The 26,178-nt window shown below is 44.3% G+C and overlaps 2 protein-coding genes across 2 annotated transcripts; one reads left to right on the top strand and one right to left on the bottom strand.

Moving 5' to 3' along the window:
- Positions 1-2,188: 2,188 nt before the first annotated feature.
- On the bottom strand, positions 2,189-9,212 carry LOC116446642 (alpha-aspartyl dipeptidase-like). The gene is made up of 8 exons (XM_032114805.1): positions 9,071-9,212; positions 8,900-8,988; positions 7,668-7,742; positions 7,060-7,139; positions 5,551-5,724; positions 4,102-4,161; positions 3,235-3,317; positions 2,189-2,688 (listed from the first exon to the last, which is right to left on the bottom strand). The coding sequence occupies exons 1-8, from the start codon at positions 9,169-9,171 to the stop codon at positions 2,610-2,612; spliced, it is 741 nt and encodes a 246-aa protein (XP_031970696.1). The 5' UTR covers positions 9,172-9,212; the 3' UTR covers positions 2,189-2,609.
- Positions 9,213-9,214: 2 nt separating this feature from the next.
- Positions 9,215-25,101, top strand: LOC116446641 (cytochrome P450 20A1). The gene is made up of 13 exons (XM_032114804.1): positions 9,215-9,344; positions 9,953-10,002; positions 10,088-10,254; positions 15,200-15,345; positions 16,007-16,174; positions 16,853-16,931; positions 18,513-18,628; positions 19,054-19,108; positions 20,545-20,665; positions 21,507-21,618; positions 22,240-22,304; positions 24,101-24,190; positions 24,360-25,101. The coding sequence occupies exons 1-13, from the start codon at positions 9,273-9,275 to the stop codon at positions 24,508-24,510; spliced, it is 1,392 nt and encodes a 463-aa protein (XP_031970695.1). The 5' UTR covers positions 9,215-9,272; the 3' UTR covers positions 24,511-25,101.
- Positions 25,102-26,178: the final 1,077 nt, after the last annotated feature.

Genomic DNA, 26,178 nt, shown 5'->3' with positions numbered 1-26,178 from the left:
GATTAGGTAGGTCTTTTAACTCCTGCTTTAGTAAATGGGGAGCTGTATACCTCACTTCCCTAAACCATGTCTTCCTCCTCCCTGTTTCCTTTGCAGATCTTTTCTCAATCCTAATTAACAAAATCATTAGAAATGATGAGTAAAGGAACCAAATGCTGCACAAAGCTTTTACTGTGCACATGTATTTAGTTGAAAACGTGTATCTGTATACAGATTATAAGTGGTAGGGAGCTTTAGAGCTAGAAGGGGTGTAGAGATGTCAACCTCCTTGTGCTCCTATACTGAGTCTCTGTAGACACATGCTCTGCATTGTCACCTGGAACACCTGAAACATTCCTGTCTTCCACTGCTAAAGGCACCTTGCTGCCTATGTTAAATGCTGAGCCAAGGTACTGTGAATAACATTCTTTTTTTCCCTTTCAAAGAATCAAAAAAAAAAAAACAACAAAAAACCAAGTGTGCACATATAAATGCATATCCTAATGTGAACCTAATGCCTGATCTGTATTCCACTGTTATGTGAAGGCACTACATAGGGTTATATTTATTTGAATGGAAATTCAAGCATGTGCTTCAGTGCTTTCTAGGTCTTTTTATGCTTTTTGGCTTAAAAGCTACGTTGGTTTTGGCTGTAAACATGACACTTGGTAGCCTCCTTTTGGGGAGAGTAAGTTTCCATGGTATTATATACATGTGGGTTCACTGTATGCCTATGTTAGAGTCAACTGAAGTGTTTGGAAGATGTCTTTCTTTCCATTCCAAGGAGCCAATCTGACAATTACTAAATTGCCCTTGTAAGCACATAATTTTGAAGGAAGCAAGGGTTTCCTAAAAAGCTACTGTGTTTAAAAAATATTTAAAAATTGGTAAAATGCTGTTGTTTCCTTCTTCAATGTTATTGTCATCAGATGCTGGAATGTAAAAATGCCTCTGAGTGGCACCATAGCATGTTCTGCATTTCAGTTGAGTGCCATTCACCTTACAGCAGTCTTGAACACCCCATATGCGAGGAACTGCTTGTAGTGTTTAGTCCAAGGTACCCTTTATTCAGTTTTAAGTCACCTTTTTCCTGTGCATTGTGGAAGAAGACTGGTGTGTCTTTCTTTTAGTTACCATTTACCCAAGTGGCGCAAATAAAATAGGTGTTTCACTTCTTTTCAATAGTTCCTTCAGTGTGTGTTCTTTCTAGTCTTGTTGAGTGCACTTAAGAAATTTGGCAGGTATTTCCAGAGTTTAGGTCCGTGCTTATACTCAGCACAGACACAATTTGATCATACATCATCTGTCCCAGAAGCATGATTGTCAGTATAGATTATGGTTTAAAGCTGCTAAGGTGTTTTGAGATTGGAATATAAAACATCCAGCCATATATATCATAGATCTAACTGAACTTGGAGGCCACTTGTTTACTTAGCTTCCTATCTAGTCAGTATTTTCCTCTCAAGGGAGCCATATTTTTTGCCTTGAAATAGCTTTAAAATAAACTTAAGTCTTGCACCTGGTAATACTACTTTAGTCATACGCAGCTGTGAGCTGTTTCTTAAAGAAAGCCATGAGGGGAAAAAGAATTCAAGAAAAACTTGCAATACATATTCTGATTCTGCAGGAGCAACTTAATACAAGATTATAGAAATGCTGCATGTGAGACTTACCTCCCTTTGGTCAGTGTTTTGATGGAAGCTGTGATGCTACTCAGTTTGCCTGGTGAATTTTTACTGACATTAATCAGGGGGCGGAAGCAAAGGCCTTACAGCAACAGTTAACCATATCTTCTGATAATTCTTACAGATTGTGCAATTACATTATTTCAAATGGATTTTTAAATGCCAAAAAATGCCTTTTTAAAGAGTTAAATGTTAGGTCTGAGGAGTGTTGGAAATAGCTACTTTCAGAAGTGAGCCTTCAGGCACTGTAATGAACTTGCTGTCCATCTTCTGTGCAATATCTTTTTCCCTCTGGGTGCTTTAAGAGTATACTGTATGTCTTACTTTGTTTTGATCAATATGTTTTAAGAGTGTGTATATTGGCTAATGATGGATTTTTTCCTGTACAGCATGGTGGAAGATTTTAAAATTTTGCACTTTTCTAGGATTTGCAAGTTTGTAACCTGAAAATTTTTAACATGCACACTTTTGTACATAATTAGCATTGTATATATTTAACATGAGTCTGAAGCAAATAAAAGTAATTGAATGCATAACTTTTCCCTTTATTAATAGCACAAAAATTAAACTGTGGGAGTACACTGAATGAACGATTCTTTTATTTAGCAGGTAAAAGTAGGCAGCAGGAACAGCTGACTCAGTATCCTGTCTTAATCGTGTTAAGGCAAATTTTTTTTTTGGTGGGGAAGGAATCAAAGTGGATACATGAATGTACAGGCCCTTTCAAGCTTTGCATAGCTATGATTACCAAAGTATTGCAATAAAAAATGTCTTTTTGTGGGAAGGAGATGTCCAACACATGAATTGGGGTGAGGGAAAGAGCCCACTAATGCATATTTATTTATAAAGCTGAAGTTCCCCACTCACCCTGAGACAACAAGCATCTATTTCCTTCTTCCTCATTGTCTTCCCCATATAGTAACTTTTGCTGCAGAATATGGAAGGCTATGGATTCAGGGGATTACTGTCATTCAGGAGGAAACTGAAATCTGTTCCAGGCTCATGTTCAGTTGGTTTCTTACCCCTGCAAGCAAGACAAACCATGCTGTGAGCTTTAATGGGAGGTGGGACTACTCTGCTTCTGTCTGTTACTAGGGATGGAACAAGGCACCCTTATTCTGAACAAGCAGAGTTTTGACTCCCTTCTTTGCCCACATCATGTGACATGCATTTTAGATTTTTCAGTAATGTCCATATGATTATAGATATGGATTCCCTTGTTCTGGAGTTCAATGCATTAGGGCCAAACTGGCATTTCTCTGGCTTTCAGTAAAGGAGCTGATTTACTGGGGCTCTTTCTGTGAAAGGTTACCTAGAATTTGGAAATATAAGCAGTGATGGATGCAATGCCAAAGCACACACTGGGTTGGTCAGACATCCTTTAGAGAGCTGTCATTCTGCCGGCTCCTTTGGAGCATAAACCAATATTTGCATTTTCCCCAAAGAGAAATGGAACCAAGGGATTAAGTAACTTCTGATGTGGGGGACAGGCAGCATGTGCCAGGAGTCTAATAGAAGCCTCTCTTCCTTTCTATCTAAAAAAGGGTATCAATTCAAGTGAAGCATTTACCTCAAAAACAGACGTGCTCCTGTCACTCCTTGCAGCGTGGCTTTATCTCCTTCCACTAACAGCATCGTACCTTCCCGCAAGCCCTGGTGGAGGTGGAAACATTTAACATGATTTTCAAGCTCTGTGAAAGGGTAGAATGCTTGTCACAAGCAGGCCAGTCTTAGTGCAGCTCACCATGACTACAGACTAAACCTCACTTACCTAACGAAGAGGTAAAGACCAAATTAGGTGAGTTATCTTGTTTTTGTTTGTATTGATTTTGTTTATTTCAGCTTTCACTTTTAAAGGAGAAACCATTAAGGAGGAGAGCAAACTGTTTTTTCCCACCATTACTTCCACTACCCCACCATTCTTAGATCCAGTTTGGGCCAAGCAACAGCCAGCTGGGTTTGTTAGAGTACAAACTTTATACTACAAGATCAAACACAGGGACAGGAAACAGAGGTCCCCCTTCCCCAGACAGGCATAATGAAATTACATACATACTACTGAATGTGTAAATTCAGAAACTGTATTAGAGAGATTAAAGAGTATCTGCAAAAAGATTAAGGGGAGGTATTATACCATCTGCATGCACACCACCCCCAACACACAATATATGCCTGGAATCCAGTGACTGGGCATATCAGAGCTGCCTAAAACAGTGTTGAGCAACACTAACAATATGCATTTCATGGGCTGTAACCCATTTTCTGCAATGAGCAATATCCAAGGCTGAAGCTCTTAGCAAGAGTACAATTAGCATTCCATGCCATGGTTCTGTAAGTCTTGACAGGGAGGGAACCCACACGGAGAGCTGCCATGAATGCATTTTAAATGTTTATCATGCTACAGGCAGGAGCTTCCTGACGGAGAACTACTACTCACCAGAACTGGAGGGGTGTTTGGTTCCTCATGATATTGGCGGATTCTTTCCTCTCTTGTCTCCTGCAATAATGAGCATAGATTTAGCTTCCCAGGCCATAAGGTAGGACTTAGAGCTATCCAGGCAGCATGACATCAAGCAATTTTGTAACATTAAACAAAGCAGGCATTTCCCCTCAAGCAGAATGGGATGGCAGGAATGGCTCTTAATAGATACATGTTTTACCCTTCATCACTAGCAGCAATTTACTGCAGGTTGATCAAACAGAGCTCACACAATCCCAACCCTGAAAAACCTTAAAACTTACTTCTACTCAATTCATCCATGTTTGGTTGGTTTTTTTTTTAGTACTATCTCTGTGTGCACTGAGGAAGGTGGTAAAAGCAAATGCCTGAGGTGCCACCTTTGTAAAACAGATAGTGAATCATGGATTTTCAGTGATTAAATATTTGCTTGTGTGTCTTCAAGTAGGTATTACACCAAAGAATTTCCTTCTGTGAACAGCTCTGTCATATTTCCTGAGGTTTTCTGCTTAACTGAGCAACAGTAAAGAAATAGGAATCATAGGAACACAGCAGGGACTTGGTACAGCAGAGCTTCCAGCCTCCTCTGAGAGAAAGAGCAGAAGTTATTTATAGGGAAAAGACTGCCTGCTTATCTAGTGACAAGCTGATTAAATGAATACCTACAACTTCATCTAGATTCTAGAAGCACACCCCTATCCACCATCTCTTCATTGTTCCCTAACCACAGAATTTTGATTACAAGGAGTCAAGTATTTAGGTTGTTAAAAGATGCAGCACACAAATTGTTCCCTGAGGAATTAGTTGACATGCTATTCAAGAAGCAGCTCATCCCCACTGTATGGAAATCCATCTTTGTGCTTAATGGTGGAAGTGTTTTCCTTTCAGCTATACTAGTGCATGTGCTTGCTCTGTACTGGACATTACAGGCTCTGCTCCCTGCAAGAACACCAGTGCCCAGGTATTTTTCTTACACAACAACTGTATGAGTTCAAGAGCTCCCTGTTCTGATCGTTTCTTCAGACCTTCAGATATTTAAGCCACTTAATCTATGTTTAAGTTAGGTCTTCCCAAGCAGCAGGTAAGACAGAACTTTCCAGAACCACAGTGCTTTGCACCTTAACACTTCAGGTTTATCTTTTTTTTAATTCCCCCATTCCATGCCAGGTATCAAGCAACAGTATTTCAGCCACTGCCGAGCTTCTGTTTGTGAAAAATACTGTGTTCAGTAATCCTGTTGCCAACTCCTCTTCCCAAGCAAAGAAAAGTTTTAGGAGGAAGTAAAGTGTTACTGCCTCATTGGCATTTCCAGTTTCTCTAGGGAGCAGCTGTTTGACATTCTGTAGCTTTTTAAGGCCTCAAAAATGCACACTATTTTAATTCTTCTGCACCCTGGTTACTGTGTGTGTTCTGGTGTGCTTTACTTACACCCATGTGAGTTCTTTTAATGTCTGGGTCCAGGTAGTGGGGATTAATATTAAAAGGAACTAATCCTAGAGCCTTCAGGGAAGGTGGATAAACAATTGGCATGTCATTGGTGGTGTTGATGCTGACAGTAGCAACGTTAGTTCCTGCACTGGATCCCATGTAAGGAATCCCATCCTGAAAGACAAAAGCAGTGATCAGTCTGCAGTATGACAAGTAGAAACTGCAATTTATAGCATCTTCTATCAATCTCAGAGACTCACCAGTCAGATCAGAGTTAGTCTTTCTAGCTCATTTTTTTTACAGGTGAAGAGCAGAACAAGAATTCAGGTTCTGAGTAGCTTGTGTGTGTCAGAGAACTAACTGCTGCATGCCTTGTACTCACAACTCTGTGACCCCACAAGAGAGAACTTACCAGGCTCTCAGTGCCTGTTGGACTTTGCTGTTAAGAGGAGAGACTTGCTTTTGTTGCAGTTACAGGAAATATCTGAACTGGCTTTTAACTAACTTCTGAAGAGAGTAGACCATCAGAAGCTAAATGCAGTGTTGTCACAGCATCAGCTTACCAGTACCATGACCATTTTAGCCCTGTTTAGGGATTAGTACTGAATACTATGCTCTACATAGAAGAATGCCACACAAATATGCAAATATACAGGTAATGCTGAACAATTTGTAAAAATAGAGCTATCTTGAGACAACTGGTGGTAATATAACCAAGTAGTTATCCAGACTTAACTGGTATTTGGACGTTTTCTGGCTTTTATTCCCACAACAGACGCTGAATTTCTATATATTAAGATAAGCCTAGCTAACCTTTTATTCTTGGCAGCTGGCCTTACTGTGGCTTGTATAAATCTGCGTAAAGTCATTTGCAATTCCACATTGCTAGGGAACACCTTGCTTCTGTTCTCCTCCAAAGATGGTGTATCTTTGCTGTGCCTTATGGGATTCACCAGCTAGACTGGTGCTGCTGACCAGAAGGGCTCAATGGCACTCACACCTCTCAGTTCCAAGAAGATACAAAAATTACATAATTTTCAACATCAACGGGACACTGTCTAAAAGGTATGTATGGATCCAATTTTATCACCAGTTTATTAGCAGACAACCTGCAACATGAACACATCTTTATCAACAAGATATGAAGTGGGCATCTCAAGCTGAAAAACAGGGTTTCTGGACGTAGATTAAATCCTGCACTGCTCTTTGTTGGTATTTTGAGGGATTTGCTTCTAGGGTTCTATGCAGCATTGTACATCCCAAGGTCTTGCAATCCTGCATTTAGAAAACCACTCTAGGAAGACAGACTGCTGACTTTAAGTAAGTCTTATCAATGACTCAATGACAGCCTTATTTGGCCACAGTTTTCAGTTCACCAGGTTGTCTGAGATGGCTCAATATTTGAAGTATATTAAGAGACAAAAATGCAGAATCAGCTTGGATTTGTTTGAACAAAAGCTCAGGTATGAGATCCTGCCATTCAGAATTGGCCAGAATGTGTAGTTTTACCTCAAGAACTCTCTTCCTGATCTCGTGTATCAGACTGTTGTCATAAAGAGCTTTCAGGAGACGGAATGTGTTCCCACCTCCTGCAGAAAGAAAGTCCAGCTTATTTAACATATTTTCACCATCAGTTTTAATTGAAGCCTTTACAAACTTGGCAGGCTCAATGAGTTCTATGCTCTGTTCAGGGCAGTATCCTGCTTTGAGAAGCTTCAGAAGAATGGTCACTGGGCAGGCCATGGGCTCATGCCCTGAGTCATCCTTGTAAGGCTGGCACTGTCTGACAGTGACCTCTCTTCCAACACCCAGGACCATGATATTAGGACTAGATCTTCTTGGGCTTGATAAAATGATAAATACAGCTGTTATGATCATGTTTTTACACTGAGGTACTGCTCAAAATAATAATTTGAAATTTATTGGAAATTCCATTAATAAATCTACTTCCCAGTGCACCACTAAATTTAGGGTCTTAGGGCTCCCAAGTGCTGTTTTCTGTAGTTTCTAATCACTAGGCCTAACTGCTTAATTGTTGGTTTTCACTGCCACCTCTAAGCAGGACTAATCCAGTGCCATATATAAACCCTCACTGGGGAGTAGGAAGTAAAACTTACCAATAAATATTGCTTCTGATTTCCTTACAGCTTCCACTGGATCACAAGATTCATGAATGCTGTCCAGCCCATAACCTTAAATGAGAAAGTATTTACCTCTGCCACATCAGTCTGGTGGAAGAATGTGGTATGTTCAATCTCTCCCCGCCCACCTCCTCCAACCCTGAGCCAAATGTCTCAACCAGGGAAATTTTAGAGAACTCTACAACATAAAACAGAGTATATGTCCTACATTAGTGCAGGCCTTCAGCATCCACCTGTACAAAAGGAAATGTCTGCTTTGTGGATATATACGCTCAAGTGTCTAGGAGCACAGCATTTCACTCAGCAGGTGCAGGCTGAGGCACAATATCCTGCCTCGCATTACCAGGTAACTAGAAAATAAGGAAAAAGCTGTTAGTCCTCAGCTTGGCTGTGCTGAAGTCTGACAGGATCTGCCATTACTGGTTCTAGCATTGCTTGTGCAAATACCTGATGTGAGTATTGTTTCTGTTAAAATGTCTGACTTTGATAGATTTGCCTTGCTGGAGTTCACTGAGTACAGGGAAGTGTCGAGAGACAGAAGAACATGGGCAGCAACCTTCCTGCAAGTCAAGGAACAAAGTGTGCTGCCCAGGGAAGTGAGTACTGATTATTACTATACTAACAGGTCCAAAGTTACCCTGAACAGTGATAGATACTAGGTGGAGGTCTTGCTGTAGGCTGCTCTGCAAAGATCTTTGCTCCAAGCAAAGTTCAGCTGCTGTCCACCGTGGAACTATCTGGCTGATTGATGTGCTTTAAGTAATGGTCTTCACTTAACACCAGTGGTTGCGTGCCTTGAGCAGAGGTTTAAGATATATGGGAAGAAATGTTCCCTCGTGATTAAGAAGGATAAAAAGATGCCATTTAGTATTTAGGGATAAAATCTTCTTCCCTGGAGTGGGCAGAAGTGTTTACAGCAGGATTTCTTCTGGAGGCCTTTAAAACATCTCCTTCCAGGCAGAAGTCGGAGCCGACTCCTGCTGCTCTCACTGTCCTTGCTGCCCGTACCTCAGCAGCCCAGCCTAGCCCAGCCCAACCCGTGGGCACCGCGGGCTGCAGCGCTGCGTCCGCTCGTGCCCCGCAGCGCAGAGCGGCGGCAGCGCTGCCGTCCCGGGTGCCCCGTGCCCGCACCCCGCTCCCCGTGCCCGGCGCCGGCCCGGCAGCCCCGGGGACAGCCGGCGTGGCCGCAGCAGCCGGGCCGGCCTTACCCAGGCTTTCAAACTTCTCCCTGGCCGTGCGGGCGTAGGCGTCGCGGTCGTGCAGGGCGTAGGGGATGAACAGCACCCGCTTCACTTTCCTGGGAGAAGAGAGGGGAAAGAGCGGTCAGCGCGGCGGAGGCGGGGGCCGGGCGCGCTCCCGCAGCCCTGCGCAGCGCTTACTGCCCGAGGAAGCTCTGGATGTGCTGCTGGCAGTGGCCTAGGTAGCCCCCTCCGTGCAGGGTGGAGTTGGAGATCAGCAGCAGGCGCCGCGGGCCCCCCATGCCGAGCCGAGCCGTACTCCCAGCCCAGCCCGGTCCGCCCCTTCCTGCCCCGCCGGCGGCCCCGGGGTGGGGCCGAGCCGCTCCACCGCCCCGGCCCGGCCATGCTGGACTTCGCCATCTTCGCTGTCACTTTCCTGCTCATCCTCGTGGGCGCCGTGCTCTACCTGTACCCGGTAATGCTGCCGGCGGCGGGGCGGGGGGCGCACGGCCCGGCCCGGCCCCCGGTGCAGGCGGGCGGGGAGCGAGCGGCCGCGGGGCCGCGGCAGCCCCGGGCCCGTCCCACGGCCCCCGGGCTCGGGCGGTGCCCCCGGCCCGGAGCCCCGGGCCCGGGCGGGACGTGGCAGAGGCCCGCAGGAGAAGCTGCCGGGCAGGGCGTTCCCGGGACGGCGCAGCCCCGGCACTCCTCCTGCTCTGCGTGCTCAGGCAGGGAATCCCGCTTTCCAAAGGCGCGATCTGCTCGCCTGGTATTTTTGCAGGCCTCCAGGGCAAATCTGTGTGTAAGATGTTACACTGCAAACCTGACCCTTTAAATTTTTACGCAGACATCTTTCATCTAACCAGATGAATAGTCCTGGTTTAGCCAGTGGCACTAGGCACACACTTGAGGTTTATCGGCTTAGCAGGTTTAAAGCCTGCGGATGTAGCATATCCAACTTCTGTTTAATGTTTGTAAGTAGTGTAGTAGTATTGGTGTGGAAAATTAATCTCTCCTGCTAGAAAGCTGTGGGACTTGTATAAAATCTGAAGTTCATGTAGATTGATGTGTTTCCCTTTACTCTAGGCATCTAGGCAAGCATCAGGTATCCCTGGGCTGGCTCCAACTGATGAGAAGTAAGTGGTTTCTGTCTCTACATTGATCAAGTTCAGCATTGGCAGAGGATGCTGTTCATGACCAGATATCCTCTGTGTTTCTCAGGGATGGCAACCTGCCAGATATCATTGTCAGCAGCAGTTTACATGAGTTTCTTGTGAACCTTCATGAGAAATATGGCCCACTGGTCTCCTTCTGGTTTGGAAGGCGTCTTGTCGTCAGCCTCGGCTCCATTGATCTCCTGAAACAACATGTTAACCCCAACCGGTTGTGTAAGTGTCTTCTACGTTGTCTTTGAGTCCATTTGTTCTGGCCTTGCTGGGCATCAAAGGAAGCTGGGGTTTCATTCTAAGTTGAAAGAAGATGAGACTTTGCAGCTGATGTGGTGGTTCAGGTATGACTTTGGTCCTGCTTACTGGACTTGAGTATCAGTGACCAAGAGTTACTGCTGTCCAGTGGCCATCAAGATATCAGTACTCTTGAGTCTTTTACCATCTCTCTACAGGCAAATGTTCATGGAAAGCATCATGCTCATTAGTCACTTGATAGAGGAAGGTGAACATCCTGTAGCTACTTGGCATACATTTTAAAAGCAGTTTGAAATACAGTTTAAGAGGGGAGACTTTGCTAAATTAAGTCTGAAAACAGCTCTGCTAGTTTGTGATAACTGCCTTGTGTGGTTCAGCATGAAGGTTTTTCAAACTATTATTTGGAACAGTTCTTTAGCTTTCATTTTTCTTTTGGTATGTAGAATTTTGTGCTGAAAACCTTTAATGATCTTCCAGTTTTGGAAGTGGTTGGTGGTGCTGGTAGCTGAGTTGATTATCTTAGTCATGGGAGGGTATTTTAATTTACAGCCTAAGCCTCTTAGGTGGGCATTTTGCTTCCTAAGGTTATCACACTCAATAAGTTAACTCAGTTGATGTTTGGTTTGATCTGTTGCTTTCCCAGTTTTCATTTTACAGGGTTGACTGGGTGCTGGGTGCACACCTCTGACCTGATCCTGCAGGCTGTCTTTAGGCACAGGCAGATATCTTGGCTCACTTTATGCTGGGGTCATGAGGGGTGAGCTTCATGTACGGTTGCCTGACAGAATCAAAAAAAGAAATGGTGACAATCTGGGAAAGGAGTGGGAGTTAACAAGGATCAGCAAGACACAGTGGATAACGATGACACTCCAGAAGGTGGAAAACCACCCTGAAAGATCTGAATGCTCTCAAGTGTGTTTGGGGGAAATTAAGCAGACAGTCACTTTCTCAGAGCTCAGAGAAGTGGTGACAGGCACTTGTGCAGGCAGCTTCTCATAAATGTTCTGAATTTGGGAGGATCTGAGTACTGGAAAAAGGGAAATACAGTGCCTGGACTTAAATGCAGTAAATTAGGTGACCCAGGCAGCTATAGACTAGCCTAGTATCCTGCTATGCCAAAATAAACACTTTTTTAAGTATGGAGGATAAATGGGAAATGCATGTTGTACTTTGATAATTAGCTTTTTAGACAAGGAATCTGACAGAACTGTGTTTATGTCAGGGATTCAGTTCAGAATTTGCTTGGACACTGATAAATGAAGGAGGGAGCAAGGCTGGATTGTCTTGGAAAAGTGAAATGCAGTGTTGGGGAGGTGAAATACTCCATCTTATGTTAGCATCCTGTCCTGATGGCATTATGCTGGAACCGTTTGTCAGCACAGGGCAGCAGAGTGAGATGGGTATCTCTGAAGGCTGGGATAGCAGGAGCAGGAATGAGAGGAGAAAAAGCAGGCTGTGTAAATTGCCTGTGGGATGACATGGCCATGGAAAAAAAAGGACACGTTAAGTCATGGATTTTCTGTAAAGAGAGGACTTTTGCACAAGATGAGCATGAGTCAGACCTGGAGTCCTGTGTGTGGCTCTGACCTCTGTGCTCAGGCATGATTTTGAATAAAGCAAGTGCAAATAAAGGCTGCTCTCAGAGCAGTGGGGAGCCTATTGTGCAGGAGAAGCCAGGGAAGGTGTGTTCAGCCCAGCTGAAGGGGGTCCTTGTAAAGACAACAGGCTTGAGAAGGAGGGTTCTTATGATCTCAGAGCTGGAAAAGCAGCAATATTAGTTGTATCACTGCTTTCCTTTTAGCATTGATGCTTGCCAGAAGTGCTCAAACTTTATTAGACACAAGGAATCTTACGGGTTATATTTCCTGAAGCATTGAGGTATAAACAGTAGTAGCTGAGTAGCTGTAGCAAAGCCCTTCCTGTACCCTTTCTTGGTGAGTGGGAATAGGGGTTCTAGTAGATCTCAGCCACAAAGTGGCTCTGGGCAGCTTGAAGTTTTGTTGGAGATGTGGTCTTGCCCCTATTTCTTCTGTGCACACAGTGCTGTAGGACAGGAGACAGCCCACAGTGAACTGCATTATAGCCAACTCCTGACTCTTCAGCCCCACTTCAAAACCCATACCATGTGACTCTTCCTCAGTGAGCTGGCATGCCTGAGGCCACCATCCATCTTCATGGATACCTGCTAGTGATTTCCAAGGTTGAGATACAGGGTTTGGCTCCAAGTGTCATACAAAGGTTCCTCTCATCTCATGTATCACAGGTATGGCCAAACTTTTTGGAGACAGAGAAGTGCAGATAATGCATTTCTCATCAAAGCCTTGAAGTTGGACTAGTTGTATTCATAGTTATTAACATTTCCAATGCCAGGAGACTCTTTTTCATTAGGCTTCAAGCAGTGTTTGAAATTGGTGTGTTTTCATGGCCTCTTAAAGCTTAGTTGAGATTAATTTGCAAGGAGAATTCAAAGGAAGTAAAGCTTTGCAGCTGATACTGGCGATTCCCCTGAGTGGCTCTGGGGAAGCAGTTCAGGCCTACAAAGGATGTGGATGTGAAGCAGGATTGCCAGGAGCAGTGGGTTCAGAGACCAACTTGGAAAACTTGCCTGAGTCAGTGTTGCTTTTTGTGTTGGGGCAATGAACCTGAAGCACACTGAATGCTGGAAATGGAGCTATGGGTCCTGGCCTGTCTGAGCAGGACTTTATTGCTGTTCTGTGAGCATTTTACTCTGCAGGTTCAGAGGTCCTTTCTATCTCTGATGTTCAGTTCTGCTCGATCTCAGATCTTTTCTCTATATTTACTTGCAAGTGGTGTCCAGGACAGCACTCTGAGGTTCTTGGGATGGGGAGATTTCTATCTAAGTGAAAAGAACAGTCAAAATTTTGGTATGTTTCACTAGGAGGGCTGAAAATGTAAACCTCGAAACCCATGAAAACATGGAGATGTTTTCAAGACAAGGATGAAGGATGAAGTCTGTGCAAGTGCTGGCAGAACAGAGCTCTCTCCAGAGGCAGTTTGTGCCTTGTGGAGTCACTAGCCTCCCACAGCTGTGCAGAAATAGCCCTTTCCCAAATAGCATGAGGCAGAGCCAGCCCTCAGCAAAAGGGCGGCCTGGGCTCTGCAGCCCTGAGCGCACAACAGTGAGTGTGTATCGGTGCTGTGGGGTTGCCAGTTTCGACTAGGGACACTGGGAGAAGAAAACCCAGGGCCCATAGCTAATCCAGCAGTTTTCTTTCATATGCAGCAGGAAAACTTTGCAGTTTCAGCAGGTGTTACTTCTAAGCATCCTCCAGCCTCTGCCTCTCTAGATGCCTCTGCTTGCTGGATTTTCTGTGTGGGCTTTATCACCTGCCATGTGTCTTCCTGGCTACCCAGTATTGTGCCTGGCTGTGCCAGTGCTAGTCAGCAGGGATCTGTGGCATGAATAGCAGCAGCCGCTCCATGACAAAGTACCTTGGAGGAGGAATTGTCAGCAGCAGCTAGAGTCATATAACAGCCCGCGCCACGTGGAGAGCCGCAGGTACCATCTGCTCTGCCAAAAGACACATGCTCATGCTCCTTGTCATTCAAAGTGGGAAAGAGGGTGAGATGCAGAGCTTAAAAACATTGGAAGGGAGGAGATGTGCGAGAAAAACATTTAGGAAAGATTACCATATTCATGCCTCTGGCCTCGTTAGCTGCTTTTATGTCTTTAGGTAGTAAGTCCTCTGCAGGTGGGAATTTTCTCTTCTTGTATGTTTGCCTAGTAGCATAATGAGGCCCCAGTGTCTGTGGGGAGTGCTAGATACATCCACAGCTGGTAAAGTCATATGTGTCTAGCTCAGCCTTGATGTTTTCTGATGCCACAGTGGTTTCACTCTCCATCTGGGAGAAATAACAGACTGTGATAAACAGTGACAATATCCTTCTTGAAAACCCTGATTGCTGCTTCCAAATAGTTCCAAATAGTTCCTTAAACACTCTGCCAGTTCCTAGACAAGACATGCAAAAAGGTTTACAGAAAGGGAAAAACATATGCCATGTTCCAGTGTTGCACTGACACCTAATATCCTTCAGCAAATTTATTAAATAGAGGTCCTTGGTGGTGAAATTCAGAGTTGAAAATCTAACTGAAGGGAGTCATGGATATGGAAGTTACGTGGTTTTGTCTAGTTTGTAGACTGATGCAAGTGTCTGTGTGGAAGGATGGAAGATTGAAAGAAGGTGATTAGCAGTAGAAAGCATTCTGTAGCTTAGTGGGGTACGGTTTTCTGTAGGAGCTTCAGAGCTTCTGTGCTGGAGGCAGCCCTGGCAGACAGATAGGTGCTAGTGTGGGAAGAGCTCGTCAGCAGGGAACTCAGTGCATTTGAGAGAAACCATGCAGGAGCAGTAGGTTTCAAACAAGGTTTCCTGGGTGTGTAATGCAAGGGAAGGAGTGCAGAGAGCAACCTCTGGCTGAGTCTGTCATGTGAGCTGATATGTCCTGAGTACATAGCCACGTTCAGGGCAGGAGGGCACACCAAATGTGAAGGGGAATGTGCTAAAGAGACTGCAGGTCAGGCTGGAGGAGAAGGGGAAGGACCATGCCGCACTCTTGTCACCAAGTTGATGGCACAACCAGCTGGGAACTGGCAAATGGGGAACAAGCTCTGAAGGCATTGTTACTAAAGAGTTACTTGGTAGAGCCAGCAAATAAGCTCTGCAGGGGGAGCTGATCACAGGATGGCAACCAGCCCCAGAAAAAAGACTTTATGAGGTACCAGCCCACACTGAGCAAGAGAAACTTGACACCCCAAAGAGAGTGTTCTAGGGGAAGGAGCCACACCTTGCTCACTGCCCAGAAGTAGCTGTACCCGATTAAAGAGGCTGCTGTTTTCATCAGCCCTGTGTAGTGTGACTTTTGAATGGTATTTGCTCTGTTTGCTTTCAGTGGATCCCTTTGAGACAATGCTGAAATCCCTCTTGAGGTACCAGTCCAGCCTGAATGGGGATACAGGAGAGAGCCACATGAGGAGAAAACTGTATGAGAATGGTGTGACCAAGTCCTTGCAAAGTAACTTTGCTCTCATCCAGAAGGTGTGTATTGGGCTTTGTACAGCAGCGAAGGCCTGTGTGCTCACAGGAGAAGGTTTAGTGAAAATGATCACTAGGATAAAGGACCTGCATGCAAATTAGTGCTAGAGCTGTAAGCATCTGAGATAGCAAACAGCCTCTGCCTCTCATGGTGTGAATATTTGGTTTCTCTTAGCTCCAGTGGATGGGGGGAAGGGCTGAGCTTGCTTACTTTTTATGCCAGGATACCAGATGCAGTTAAAAATACTTGAACACCTGGATTCTAGATATGTTTCCCAGGACAGGAGGATGGAGCAAGGAACCAGATTTTGGGGCCACAAACAGGTGAAGAACTGTTCTGTTGATTTAGTCTAGCAGCCAGAATATGATCTGTTTTCCTATTCTGGAGCTGTTAGTATTTAAGTTTAAGGTTTCTTTTCTGACAGAGGGAACAAGAGAGGATGATAGGGTTGCCTTGTTGGGGGAGAGCCTTGAAAGAAGCAGAAGACTGGAGGCTAAAATGGTACTGTTCAACAATGGAAAGCAACCCTGGAAAGAGTTTAGCTTTATTCCATAGCCATGAAAGTGTGGCCTGCCTCAGGAACTGGGTGGGAATGTATCCAGGGTGTGTTTGGTAAATAGACTGCTGGTATTACTGCTAACTAATGTTTCATTCCCTCTGAAGCTGTCAGAAGAGCTGCTGGCCAAATGGCTGTCTCTCCCCGAGGCACAACATGTGCCACTCTGCCAGCACATGCTGGGCTTTGCCATGAAGTCTGTCACGCAGACAGCTATGGGCAGCAGCTTTGAAGATGACCGGGAAGTCATCCGATTCCGCAGGCACCATGATGCAGTAAGTGTCCCAAAGAGCCAGGAAATCTCCTATTAAATTTTTCCAAACTAAAAACACTGAGCTTGTATCTATGTACAGTTTAGCACAGGCTGCTGCTGAGACTTTAAAGTACGAGCTTGAGGGCTCCGCCTCACTTGTCCCAAGCTGAAACTGTTAGACAGATCCTACTGCTGATCCTGCTGTCATTAGTCTGAGGTGTTTCTAAAGGATCCATGGGGATCAGGAACCCAGACCCAGTGACAGCTGGGAAATCTTTGGTACCTAAGTTAGTTAAACTCTGTTGGGACTGCCAGTGGAACTTCTCCTTTTCAAAGATCTTCTGAAGGCTCTGTGACATTGTGGAGAAAGGAAAATCTGAGGAGATCTCAAACTGTATCCACATGTAGGGATATTAAATATGCTGGTGATAGGGTGGGAAAGAAACAGTTCCATCTCCCATTTAAGATTCCCATAGCTTTTTCCCTAGAGGTGTAATTACAGTTGTTTCATTTCAGCTTAATTCCAGCTATCATAGACATAGTGTCTTAAATGTCCTAAAGAGAAGATCAGTTCCATATTGACAGGAAGTCTTTAATTTTATTTGGTGTTTTCATTTTTCTGAGTCGGGAAGAACAGAATAGTCCCAGCAGTCTCAGCTTATGGTGAGTGATGGTGCTGTTCTCTCTGTCCTTCTTCCAGATCTGGTCAGAGATTGGAAAAGGTTTCTTGGATGGGTCTCTTGACAAAAACATGACTAGGAAGAAGCACTATGAAGATGGTAGGTTTCTCCCAAAATTACAGTTTTCCTCCCACTCTGATTAATACTTAGGAGTCAGCTAGCATGTGAAAGCACGTCATTTGCCCTGTTGTCTTGGCTTTTCTTCAAAGTTGCTCATCATGCCATAAGCTACCACATGTGTCATACTAACTCTCACACTAGATCAGTGTTTTGGAGTTAAGTGGCAAGCTGCCATTATGTGAGAAGTTGTAGGACTAGAACTCTTGTTCCAGGTCTGTCCTGTCTGGAGAGTGATAGAGGGGAAGAATCAGGGTGTGCTTCCTCCCTTCCTGTTCCATTCCCTAGTGTCCACTTTTGACCTCTCTTGGAGGCAAGCAGCTGTGCTGGGTGGAGACAGATGGAGCCCCTTGATTTGGCCTGTATGGGCATTCAAATGATGCACTGCCAGACAGTCACTCACAGGCTGGAAGACACAAGTACAGAGGTGCTGCTTTGTTGGATACACCTTCCATGTGATAGCCTCTGACGTGCTCTTACAAGATAACATGATTTTCAGGTCTGTTACAGCAGTACTTTTGTTTCTCATATATTTTATAGTAAGTTATTTTAATTTTAGGTTATCCTATCTTTTTTGTTGTTAATAATTAAACCATTTCAGTATTGACTGATAAGATGCTAAACAAAAGTAGATTGTATCTGGAACTAAAGATTTGCTTGTAAATCCTCCAAACACCATGTTTCCTTCCTTATACTTCTGGTTCTGTGGGTTTCAGAACTCGAGGACAGCTTCTGACAGGTTCTTCCCATGGTCACTCTGTTCCTGAACTGTAGTATGATGATGCATGAGGACACAATTTCACAAACTCCACATAGTGAGCCTTTGTGTTTGAGTGTTGCTGGCCTTCCTATGCAGATGGGAGGAAGGAAGGTAGTTCTAAGACAAAGGAACTGAACTGGGTCTTGGTAAATGGCGTTTCAGACCCAAATTCCACTCTGTGTTTCTTGGATAGTCCTCAGTAGGTCATTTAAATCAGACAGGCAGTGGCATCTAGGTCCCTAACTCCCCTTGGTTCCCACAGCAGTCACCAGGAGTTAGGCACTCCCATATCTTCAGATGTGTGGACTCTGTGCCAATACCCTCCCCCACTTCCCCCCATTCCTGTCTCGGTCTCTGCAGGCTCTTCAGCACAGAGCCATCCTCTTGCACCGTGCCTGCAGAACCCCTGGCAAAAGGGGCTCCATCGGTGGAGCTGCAGAGGTGCTGTAGTGATTGTAACTCGGCAGGTCATGTAACCAGTGTTATGTGGCTCGTACCTGTTTTCGTGGGAGCTGATGAAATACATTCTCTGATGGTTTGACAGTGTTATTTGACTTACACCTTGGTTATACTTGTAAGGATGGCTTTTTGTAGGCAACCTGTGTTATTTTGTTCCTGCATTTTCTGCTAAATTGGGGATACTGCCTTCCAAATTGACAGTAACATGTAACAGAGGCTGCTTCTGTAAGTGAGCCCAGCAGGGACAGCTGGTCTGAAAATCTGCTCGGGGAGATGGATTTGCTTCTCTGCAGCACCAGGATGACCAGGTTTTAAAATAAACATTTCTTTTTTTTCTTGCAAAGCTCTGATGGAGATGGAATCCATCTTGAGGAAGGTTACAAAGGAGCGCCGAGGCAGATCATTCAACAGGCATGTCTTTATAGACACCTTGCTGCAGGGGAGCCTGAGTGACCAGCAGGTCTGTGCAGCTGTTGCCTCTTTACACAGTACAGGAGTTTTGTCAGATGGGCAATTCATTACATTGTAGCCTTTGATTAATGTAAATTCTGGCATCTTAGCTTAGATTCTTTACAAAAGCAGGGCTTCTAGTTCTTTTTTTCCACTCAAACACTTTTTTTCCAGTGTTTGATTGCATTAGACTTTGGTGGATTTCCTTGCCACTGTTTCATAGCTATTTTTATAAACCAGAAGTATGCTAATATGAAGCATGTCTCGTGCAATTCCAGTGGAAGTTCTATAGAGAGTTCAGTCCATGTCTTCTAGATGTATTTCCTGCTCTATGCACTAAAGGGATTTAATGTGCTCGAGTGGAGAGTGTGCCACTTCTTCTTTCTCTTTACAGTCTTATGAGCTTCATTCTCTGAAGTAGATTTTCTTTCCTAGATTCTGGAAGATACAATGATTTTCTCCTTGGCAGGATGTGTAATCACTGCTAACTGTAAGTACAGTAACTGTAGGTAACTTCCCATCCTTACACTCAGCTGCCAAAAACTGTGTGTGATGACTTGAGACTTACTGTAGGCTCATAAAATATTGTATTCATCATTCTCTTTCTCCTGAACTACATACATACAGAAGAAGCTAATTTTTGCATCAGACTGTTGACACAGCCTCACAGTTAGTGAGCTGAACCTAAGATGTGTTCGACAACCTTTCCAGTCTTTTGGTGAACCTTAGAATTTCTCCCCATTGCTTTTTGCTTGCATTCTTAACCCCAGACAACTGATGATAAATTTGATGAAAAAACACCAAAATATATAAGCCACAAAAATCATGTTATAAAATAGGGTCTGGCACACAGGAAAAAAATTAGAGTGCTAGAATCTGTCTGGGTGCTTTGAATTTCTGGAGGATAGGCATGTTCTATGTATGGAGAACTTTCAAAGAAGCTACTCTGGGATTTGTGCAAAAATTATGAAAAAAACCCCAAACAAATAAAAATACAACCTGAAGCTGTGTAAAATACATTATGATAAAGGGATGATTATCTTGCCCTGTGTCTCAGCCAGTGGGACTGGGACTCCAAAGAAAACCTCCAAGATGCATCTAGGTGTTAAAGAGTGTGGGAAGTAAATCAGACAACTATGGTAATACTCTCTGCAGAGAATATCCTCTCCAAGTACTCCAGAAAGACTGTCATTTGAAGGGGCTTGAATCCACATGGATTCATGGGATCACAAAACCACAGAATATTCTGAGTTGGAAGGGACCCACAAGGATCATCAAGTCCAAGATTCCACATAGTTCTCATGAATAGACATTTTTGAGAGCTAGAAACGTTTCCTTGTAGCTTTAGGGAAACTGCATCCTACACGCTTATTTCTTATGCAAGGTTTTTTCCTCACCCTGCTATTGAAGATATCTCAAGTACCTCAAAAAACGGATGTAGGGGGACAAGTGCTGGCCAGCCTCTGCAGAGAGCTCCCTTCAGGAGCCCCGGGCACTGGCTGTCTGGAGCACTTGCCTGAGATGTGCTAGGGAAGCCCCCCAAATAAGGGAATTTTCTAAAGCTTTGAACAAACCAGCCTTTCATTTGCATGGTTGGTGTAATAACCCTCATTCCCCAGGGTTTGTTGGGCTATGTGGTCCCTGCCCCAGAGCTGTGAGGCTGAATGCCTTAGTGTCCTGCACAGCTCCCTAAGCTACTCATAGCATCAGAAAGAGAATTTTAGCTTGCAAGGCCTCTTGTTACACAGGAGTTCAGCCTCTGTTCCTGCCACTGAATACAGAATCAGCACAGCCTGCTGTGAACAGAGATCACCTCTTTTTTTAGGTCAAAAAGTAATGTTGAAAATACTGGAAGTAAGAAAAGTGAATGCCATTTGTAAAAGATTTAATTTTCTGGGTTCAGTGTTGTATTGATTCCTTCCCCAGTGTGTACCTGGGCAGTCTATTTCCTGACAACATCAGAAGATATTCAGCAGAATCTCTACAAGGAGATGGACCGTGTTCTGGGAAAGGGACCAATTACACATGAGAAAATTGAGCAGCTCAGGTGGGTCCTATAGAAGGAATGCAGAGGAAGGCTGTGTCATGTGGTGGGGACAGGCATTTCCCATGGAGTTTGATGCCTAGCCTACACCAGGCCAGGAAGAGGCATCCAGGAGCTACATAGTCCCTTTTTTCTTTCTGGAAGTGATCAAACCACAAGATGACTTGCAACACAGGGAGAGTCTGCTGGCACTCCAGACAAAGGGACCAAGGTGCTCACTTCAGGGTGTTTGTGGGAAACCCTTTAGGTTCATCAGCAGAGGAAGAACACAGAATCAGTGCCCTGGCTGCCAGGCTTTTTTTTGCTTTTTTGCTTACTGTCTTGCTTGGTTTCTGCCCTAGTTTTCCAGAAGTAGAAGTAATCAGTCATTTTCGTGGTTAGATACAGACAGAGAGAAAGCATGGACAAGTCTTCTTTTCAAAGTGCCACTAGTGATGATGAATGGTCAACAGTATGCCTTTATGTTTTGTGCATATGTTTGTTATGTTGGTGCAACTGGGTGCACTTTGTATTTGGACTAGTGTTAGGGTTTCAGTAAGGGAATACTGAGTGTGTGGTTTTCTTGCTGCTGCTTGTATGGGTGAGTGGTACAGGGAAGGGCTGGCGTGTTTATGCATTTTAGCAGATTTAGTTTGGTTTAAAATCTGAAAGAGGAGGGATTCCAATAACCTTCTCTAAAAGCTGTTAATGAGATTTAATGCTTCATGCAAAGATGTTGGGACTCTTTGCCAGAAAAAAAAAAGAAGTGCTTCTAAATACAGTTGACTCAGCTCTGCTTGCTGCCACATGGATGTGGACAAGCTTGTCTCTGAGAGTTAAACTAACCAAGAGTTACTGGTTGCAGGTACTGTCGGCAAGTCCTGTGTGAGACAGTGCGGACAGCAAAGCTCACGCCCATTGCTGCACAGCTGCAGGAGCTGGAGGGCAGAGTCGACCAACATACTATCCCCAAAGAGGTAGGGCAGTGCTGGGAGCACTAGGCCACTCTCCTTTCCTGTAGGGGAATTTGCTGTTTCCTCTTCTTCCAGACAAGGGGTGAGGCAGGAAGACCATTTCTTCTGACACTGAACCTGAGCAGGTGCACTGTCATCTGAAAGTACAGTTAAGCTCAAAGTTTGCCTGCAGTTCCTCTGCAGGAGAGGCTCTGCAAATTCACGTTCTCTTGCTGAGCAGATTTGCTTCTGCTTCTGGGTCCACCAGGGATGAGTAAGCTTTTGAAGCAGCCCATGGGCTCAGTTATGCATGAAAGAGCATTGTTTCAGACCTCATCATATCACTCATCGTATCACTTTCCATTCCAGAGAATAAAGTAGTCCATACAATCATCCCAGCCAGCATAGAGAAATGGGGTCACACCCTCTGTAACCACCAACAATTGCAGCATGATTCTTAGAAGTTAAAATCCTAACATCTGGGCATGGATTATGAACATTTGTAGATGAATACATCATAATTGACTTTTAAATCCACCTAAATATGAGTAGTCTACAGAATAATCATCATCCAGCAGAGCTGTTGAGAGGTGTCTTTAATTGTGCATTTCCTCCTGCATTGACTTGGTGTAATTCTCTTTGCAGACACTTGTGCTCTATGCCCTTGGTGTGATGCTGCAGGATAGTTCATCTTGGCCATCGCCATACAAGTATGTAGCATCGACTTTTATTGCAACTAATTCCTTTGCTTTCTTAAATTAGATCTTACAGCACAGCCTTTTGTGCTGCAGGGCCTGCCTTAAGCAGATTCTGGAGATGAAAGAGAATCTGTAAGAAAATCTGTTTATGAAGGTCTGACTTTATTTGTCTCCATGGGCATGGTTTTGGGGCAGTTAAAGTCAGGCTCCTCCCATGCTCCAGTCTGTGTGTGTGCATGTATGTATTAGGGTTTAGTAAAAACTTTTTTGTGCACATACACAGAGCTTCCCTGGCTAATGCTGGGAACTTCTGTTGAAGGTTTTCTGTGAAACAGTGACATAAATGGCTTTGGAATCACTGCTTGTCATCATGAAACAATGATGCAAGGGAGGAAATGTCAGTCTGAAGTTTTGGGTTTTTAGGATGAAGGGAAAGGCTACCTCAATATTTTTGTCTGTCTGTGAAAAGAGAAGTGGATCTAGGCCAGTGTTTTGGAGGTTAAAGAAAAAATTGCTGTAGCTTCCTGTGGCCTCCAGGTGGCAAATATTAACCTGTATCTGATTTACTTCACTTGGGCTGACAAAAAATGTGGGTCAGTTATTCTAGACAGAGAGAACAGACAGCTGAGATTTAGGAGAAATGATAGAGCCTTTATCACAGCACTTGTCCTCTCCTGCAATTTCGAAAGGGGTCAGGCATTGATGCACCAGTCTGTGAGCACCTTGGCAGGGATTGCCTCTCAAGATAGGTCATGACTGTGTTTAGGTTTGCTGAGGCCTCATGGGAGCAACAGGGAGGACTGCTGTGAACACTGTGTGTTTGTTTCAGGAAGGCTGGGGTCGAGGTTTAGCTTGAGGTACATGAATATTTCCATGACAGAGATAGGAGACCAGCTCTGTGTGATCCTTTCACCCACCTACTATATAAAACCACTGTGCATGGTTGTTTGCCCTCCCTACTTTTTTGCTAGGCAGCTGCATTTTCTCTCCTATTACAAAATCTGTAATTTGCACTTCCACTCAGGGGAAATGTAAGTTTGATGCTGCTTTTCCTAAGGATCAGCACCCACATGCCCTTTCACCTTGTTAGAAGCAGAGCTTGGATGTTTAAGCAGGGAAACAAAGGCTTGAAGTATTTAGCAGAAAGATTTGAAAGAACTGTTTTCTGTCCATGAAATTTTCTGTTTGGGGCCAGGGTATTTTTAATATTTAAATTGAATGATATTTTATTCATTTCCCTTGTTTTAACTCATGCCAGCCCGGGATAATAGTTTTCTCACAGCCTCTACCATCCTAAAGCTGGAAACCACTTTTCTCACTTGAATGAGTCACTGGCTTCCACCCCCCTCAGCACATACACATACACACACCAGCTGCTTGAAGAGAAGGGTGAGGGGCAAGGAGAAAAGGGAAGTATTTCTGGAAGTGAAAAAGGAAGGGACTCAGAGGGGGAGAGAGAGAAAGAAGAGACAAATGAGATTGCATGTGCTCTGGAGAGGAATAGAGGGCAGGTAACAGCATCAGCTCAGCTGTGTACTTCATATTAGTTCCAGCCCTGTGTCACACTACCTCAGTTTGTCAGCATTTTGACCAAGATGGGACACAGCTGACCAGCTGGGAACATGGATGGAATGGATGCACAATTGCCTTCGTACATTTCTGTGGAATGACCCAGAGAGAACAAATTAGTGAGATTCTGTATTTTCATTTCCAGTTTTTCACTTTGTGTGTGTGTGTGTGTGTGCATGTTTCTGGGGAAAGGATGCTGTGCCTGATCAGAAAGCCTTAATGTGTTTTGCCTCTTATAGGTTTGACCCAGAGAGATTCAATGAGGAATCAGCCATGAAAAACCTCTCCTTGTTGGGTTTCTCAGGAAGCCAGGAGTGCCCAGAGTTGAGGTGAGCATGGGGAAGGAGGTCTTAGTGAGTGTCTGTGGCAGACAGGAGAGAAGGTGCTTGCAGCATCTTGGTGTGACTGCTGGGACAACCTGTCCAAGCTGGCTGTTGTCCTTTGGGAAATTTACAGCATAGCAAGGTTCTTCTTTTTTTCTCCTGATTCTTCCCTCAGGTTTGCCTATATGGTGGCCACAGTTCTGCTGAGTGTCCTGGTAAGGAAACTGTATCTCCACCCCGTGAAAGGACAAGTCATGGAGACAAAATATGAGCTGGTAACCTCACCAAAAGAGGAAGCCTGGATAACGGTGTCTAAGAGAAGCTAAGAGCAAGCAAAACAAAGGGTTGAAAGTGCCAGCAGTGAAGTTCTGAGCGAGGGTCTTAACGAGAATCATACTGGCACCATGTTTACTTAGCCAAGGAATTTTATATCCAGATTTTTTTACCTTCCACATTCTTAACCTCATGCCTACCTTGGGTACTTTTTCTAATTCAACCATAGTCATATTAAAGTAGATTGAATATGTATGTCTTTTTTATATTTGCTTTTGGATCTTTGGCCAAACCTTTGCAAAGGAAGCAACAAAACCTTGCAGTGGTGTATGTATGAGCTACTGGGTGTCAGCTAGTCAAAGACCAGAGCTCTGGTTAATCCAGCCTCTTTCCAATAGCAGCCAGAGCTGGGTAGGAGTGCCCCTCTTATCCAGTGGAATGCTTCTTCCTGGATCCTAGCTAAATAAGACCTTGGAAACAGAAGGACAAAGCCTTTCTCTCTATATAGGTATTTTTATTCAAAGTGTCTTTCCTTCCCTTGAGCTATATCTGTCAAGAAGAGCAGATATATCCTGTGAGAAGTATGTGTGAGTGTGAGAGAGAAATAAAGTGGGGTGGGAATTGCACCACCAGTTCTCTTGCTGTGTAATCTTGCCATGCTGTGGGGTTACAAGAAAAAGGATGACTGAGAAATGCTAGTAAACCAAGAGGAATAAAACTGGTTTGGCCCCTGAGAAAACAGAAGCATCAGTAATAATATAATGAAATGAAATAAAACCACAGAACAAAGCCCCAAGAAAGAGAGTCTCTATCCTGACAATTCTGAGGGCAGTGTCTAATCTAATCAACAACAGAGATTGACAGATGCTTGCAATTTATTCAGCACTGGGTCAGCATGAGACTGGTCATGCAAATACTGGAAAGGGAGAGTGCTGATTTTATAGGGCTCTAGATTAATGTTGTACTTAATAACTTAAAAGCCTTTCAAAGAATCCTTTTCCTCTTCCAAAATGTGTGCCAGCCAAAGAAGCATCGAATACTGCATATTCACATGCTTTTTCCTGCTTCTTCCTTTCTTTTTTGCCAATCACAGGACAGCTCTATTCAGAGCCCCACGGAGGTTTGCAAGGCAGGAACCTCCTACCCCATCATGCCACTGGAGTAATTGCCATCTGACTTACTGTTCACGTTATGTTTCTCCCTTCTTTCTCTTACACAGGATCACCCTTTATCTGATCTTTATAAGCCTTTCCTCCATACCCCTGACTTCTTTGTTAGCTCTCCTAGCCCCCTTCCCACCCAGCAGCTGTGTGGTGGTAGGTGAGGGGTTTCTCAGCCTGCACCTGTGTCTGCTTAAGCTGCACACAGCTCCCAGTGCACCACAGAGCAGGCCAGGAGTGTGTGCCTCCCATTTTTTTTACTGCTTGTGCAGAGAGAGTACACGTAACTGGTAACTGCAGTTCTCATTTCTGCAGACACTGGTATTTTCTCTGGTACCTTCCAGGTCAGGAAATCTGCTGTTCTTTTAAAAATGTTTTTGCTCTTGTCTGAGGTGTGCCAGCCTGAATGCAAACCTGTCAGCTCTTACGGGGTTAACAGCTGATGCCAGCCTCTATGGGCACCAGACAAAGGAAAAGTCTGCTTTTGGGTTTAACGTGTCAGCTCTGCTTTTGGTGGAACTGTAGAGATTCAGATGCCCCCCAGTGTAGCTTCTGTTGGGG

Source organism: Corvus moneduloides, chromosome 7 (assembly GCF_009650955.1).
Source record: "Corvus moneduloides isolate bCorMon1 chromosome 7, bCorMon1.pri, whole genome shotgun sequence".
NCBI classification, from domain to species: Eukaryota; Metazoa; Chordata; class Aves; order Passeriformes; family Corvidae; genus Corvus; species Corvus moneduloides.
This window is presented reverse-complemented; position numbering and strand designations above follow the sequence as displayed.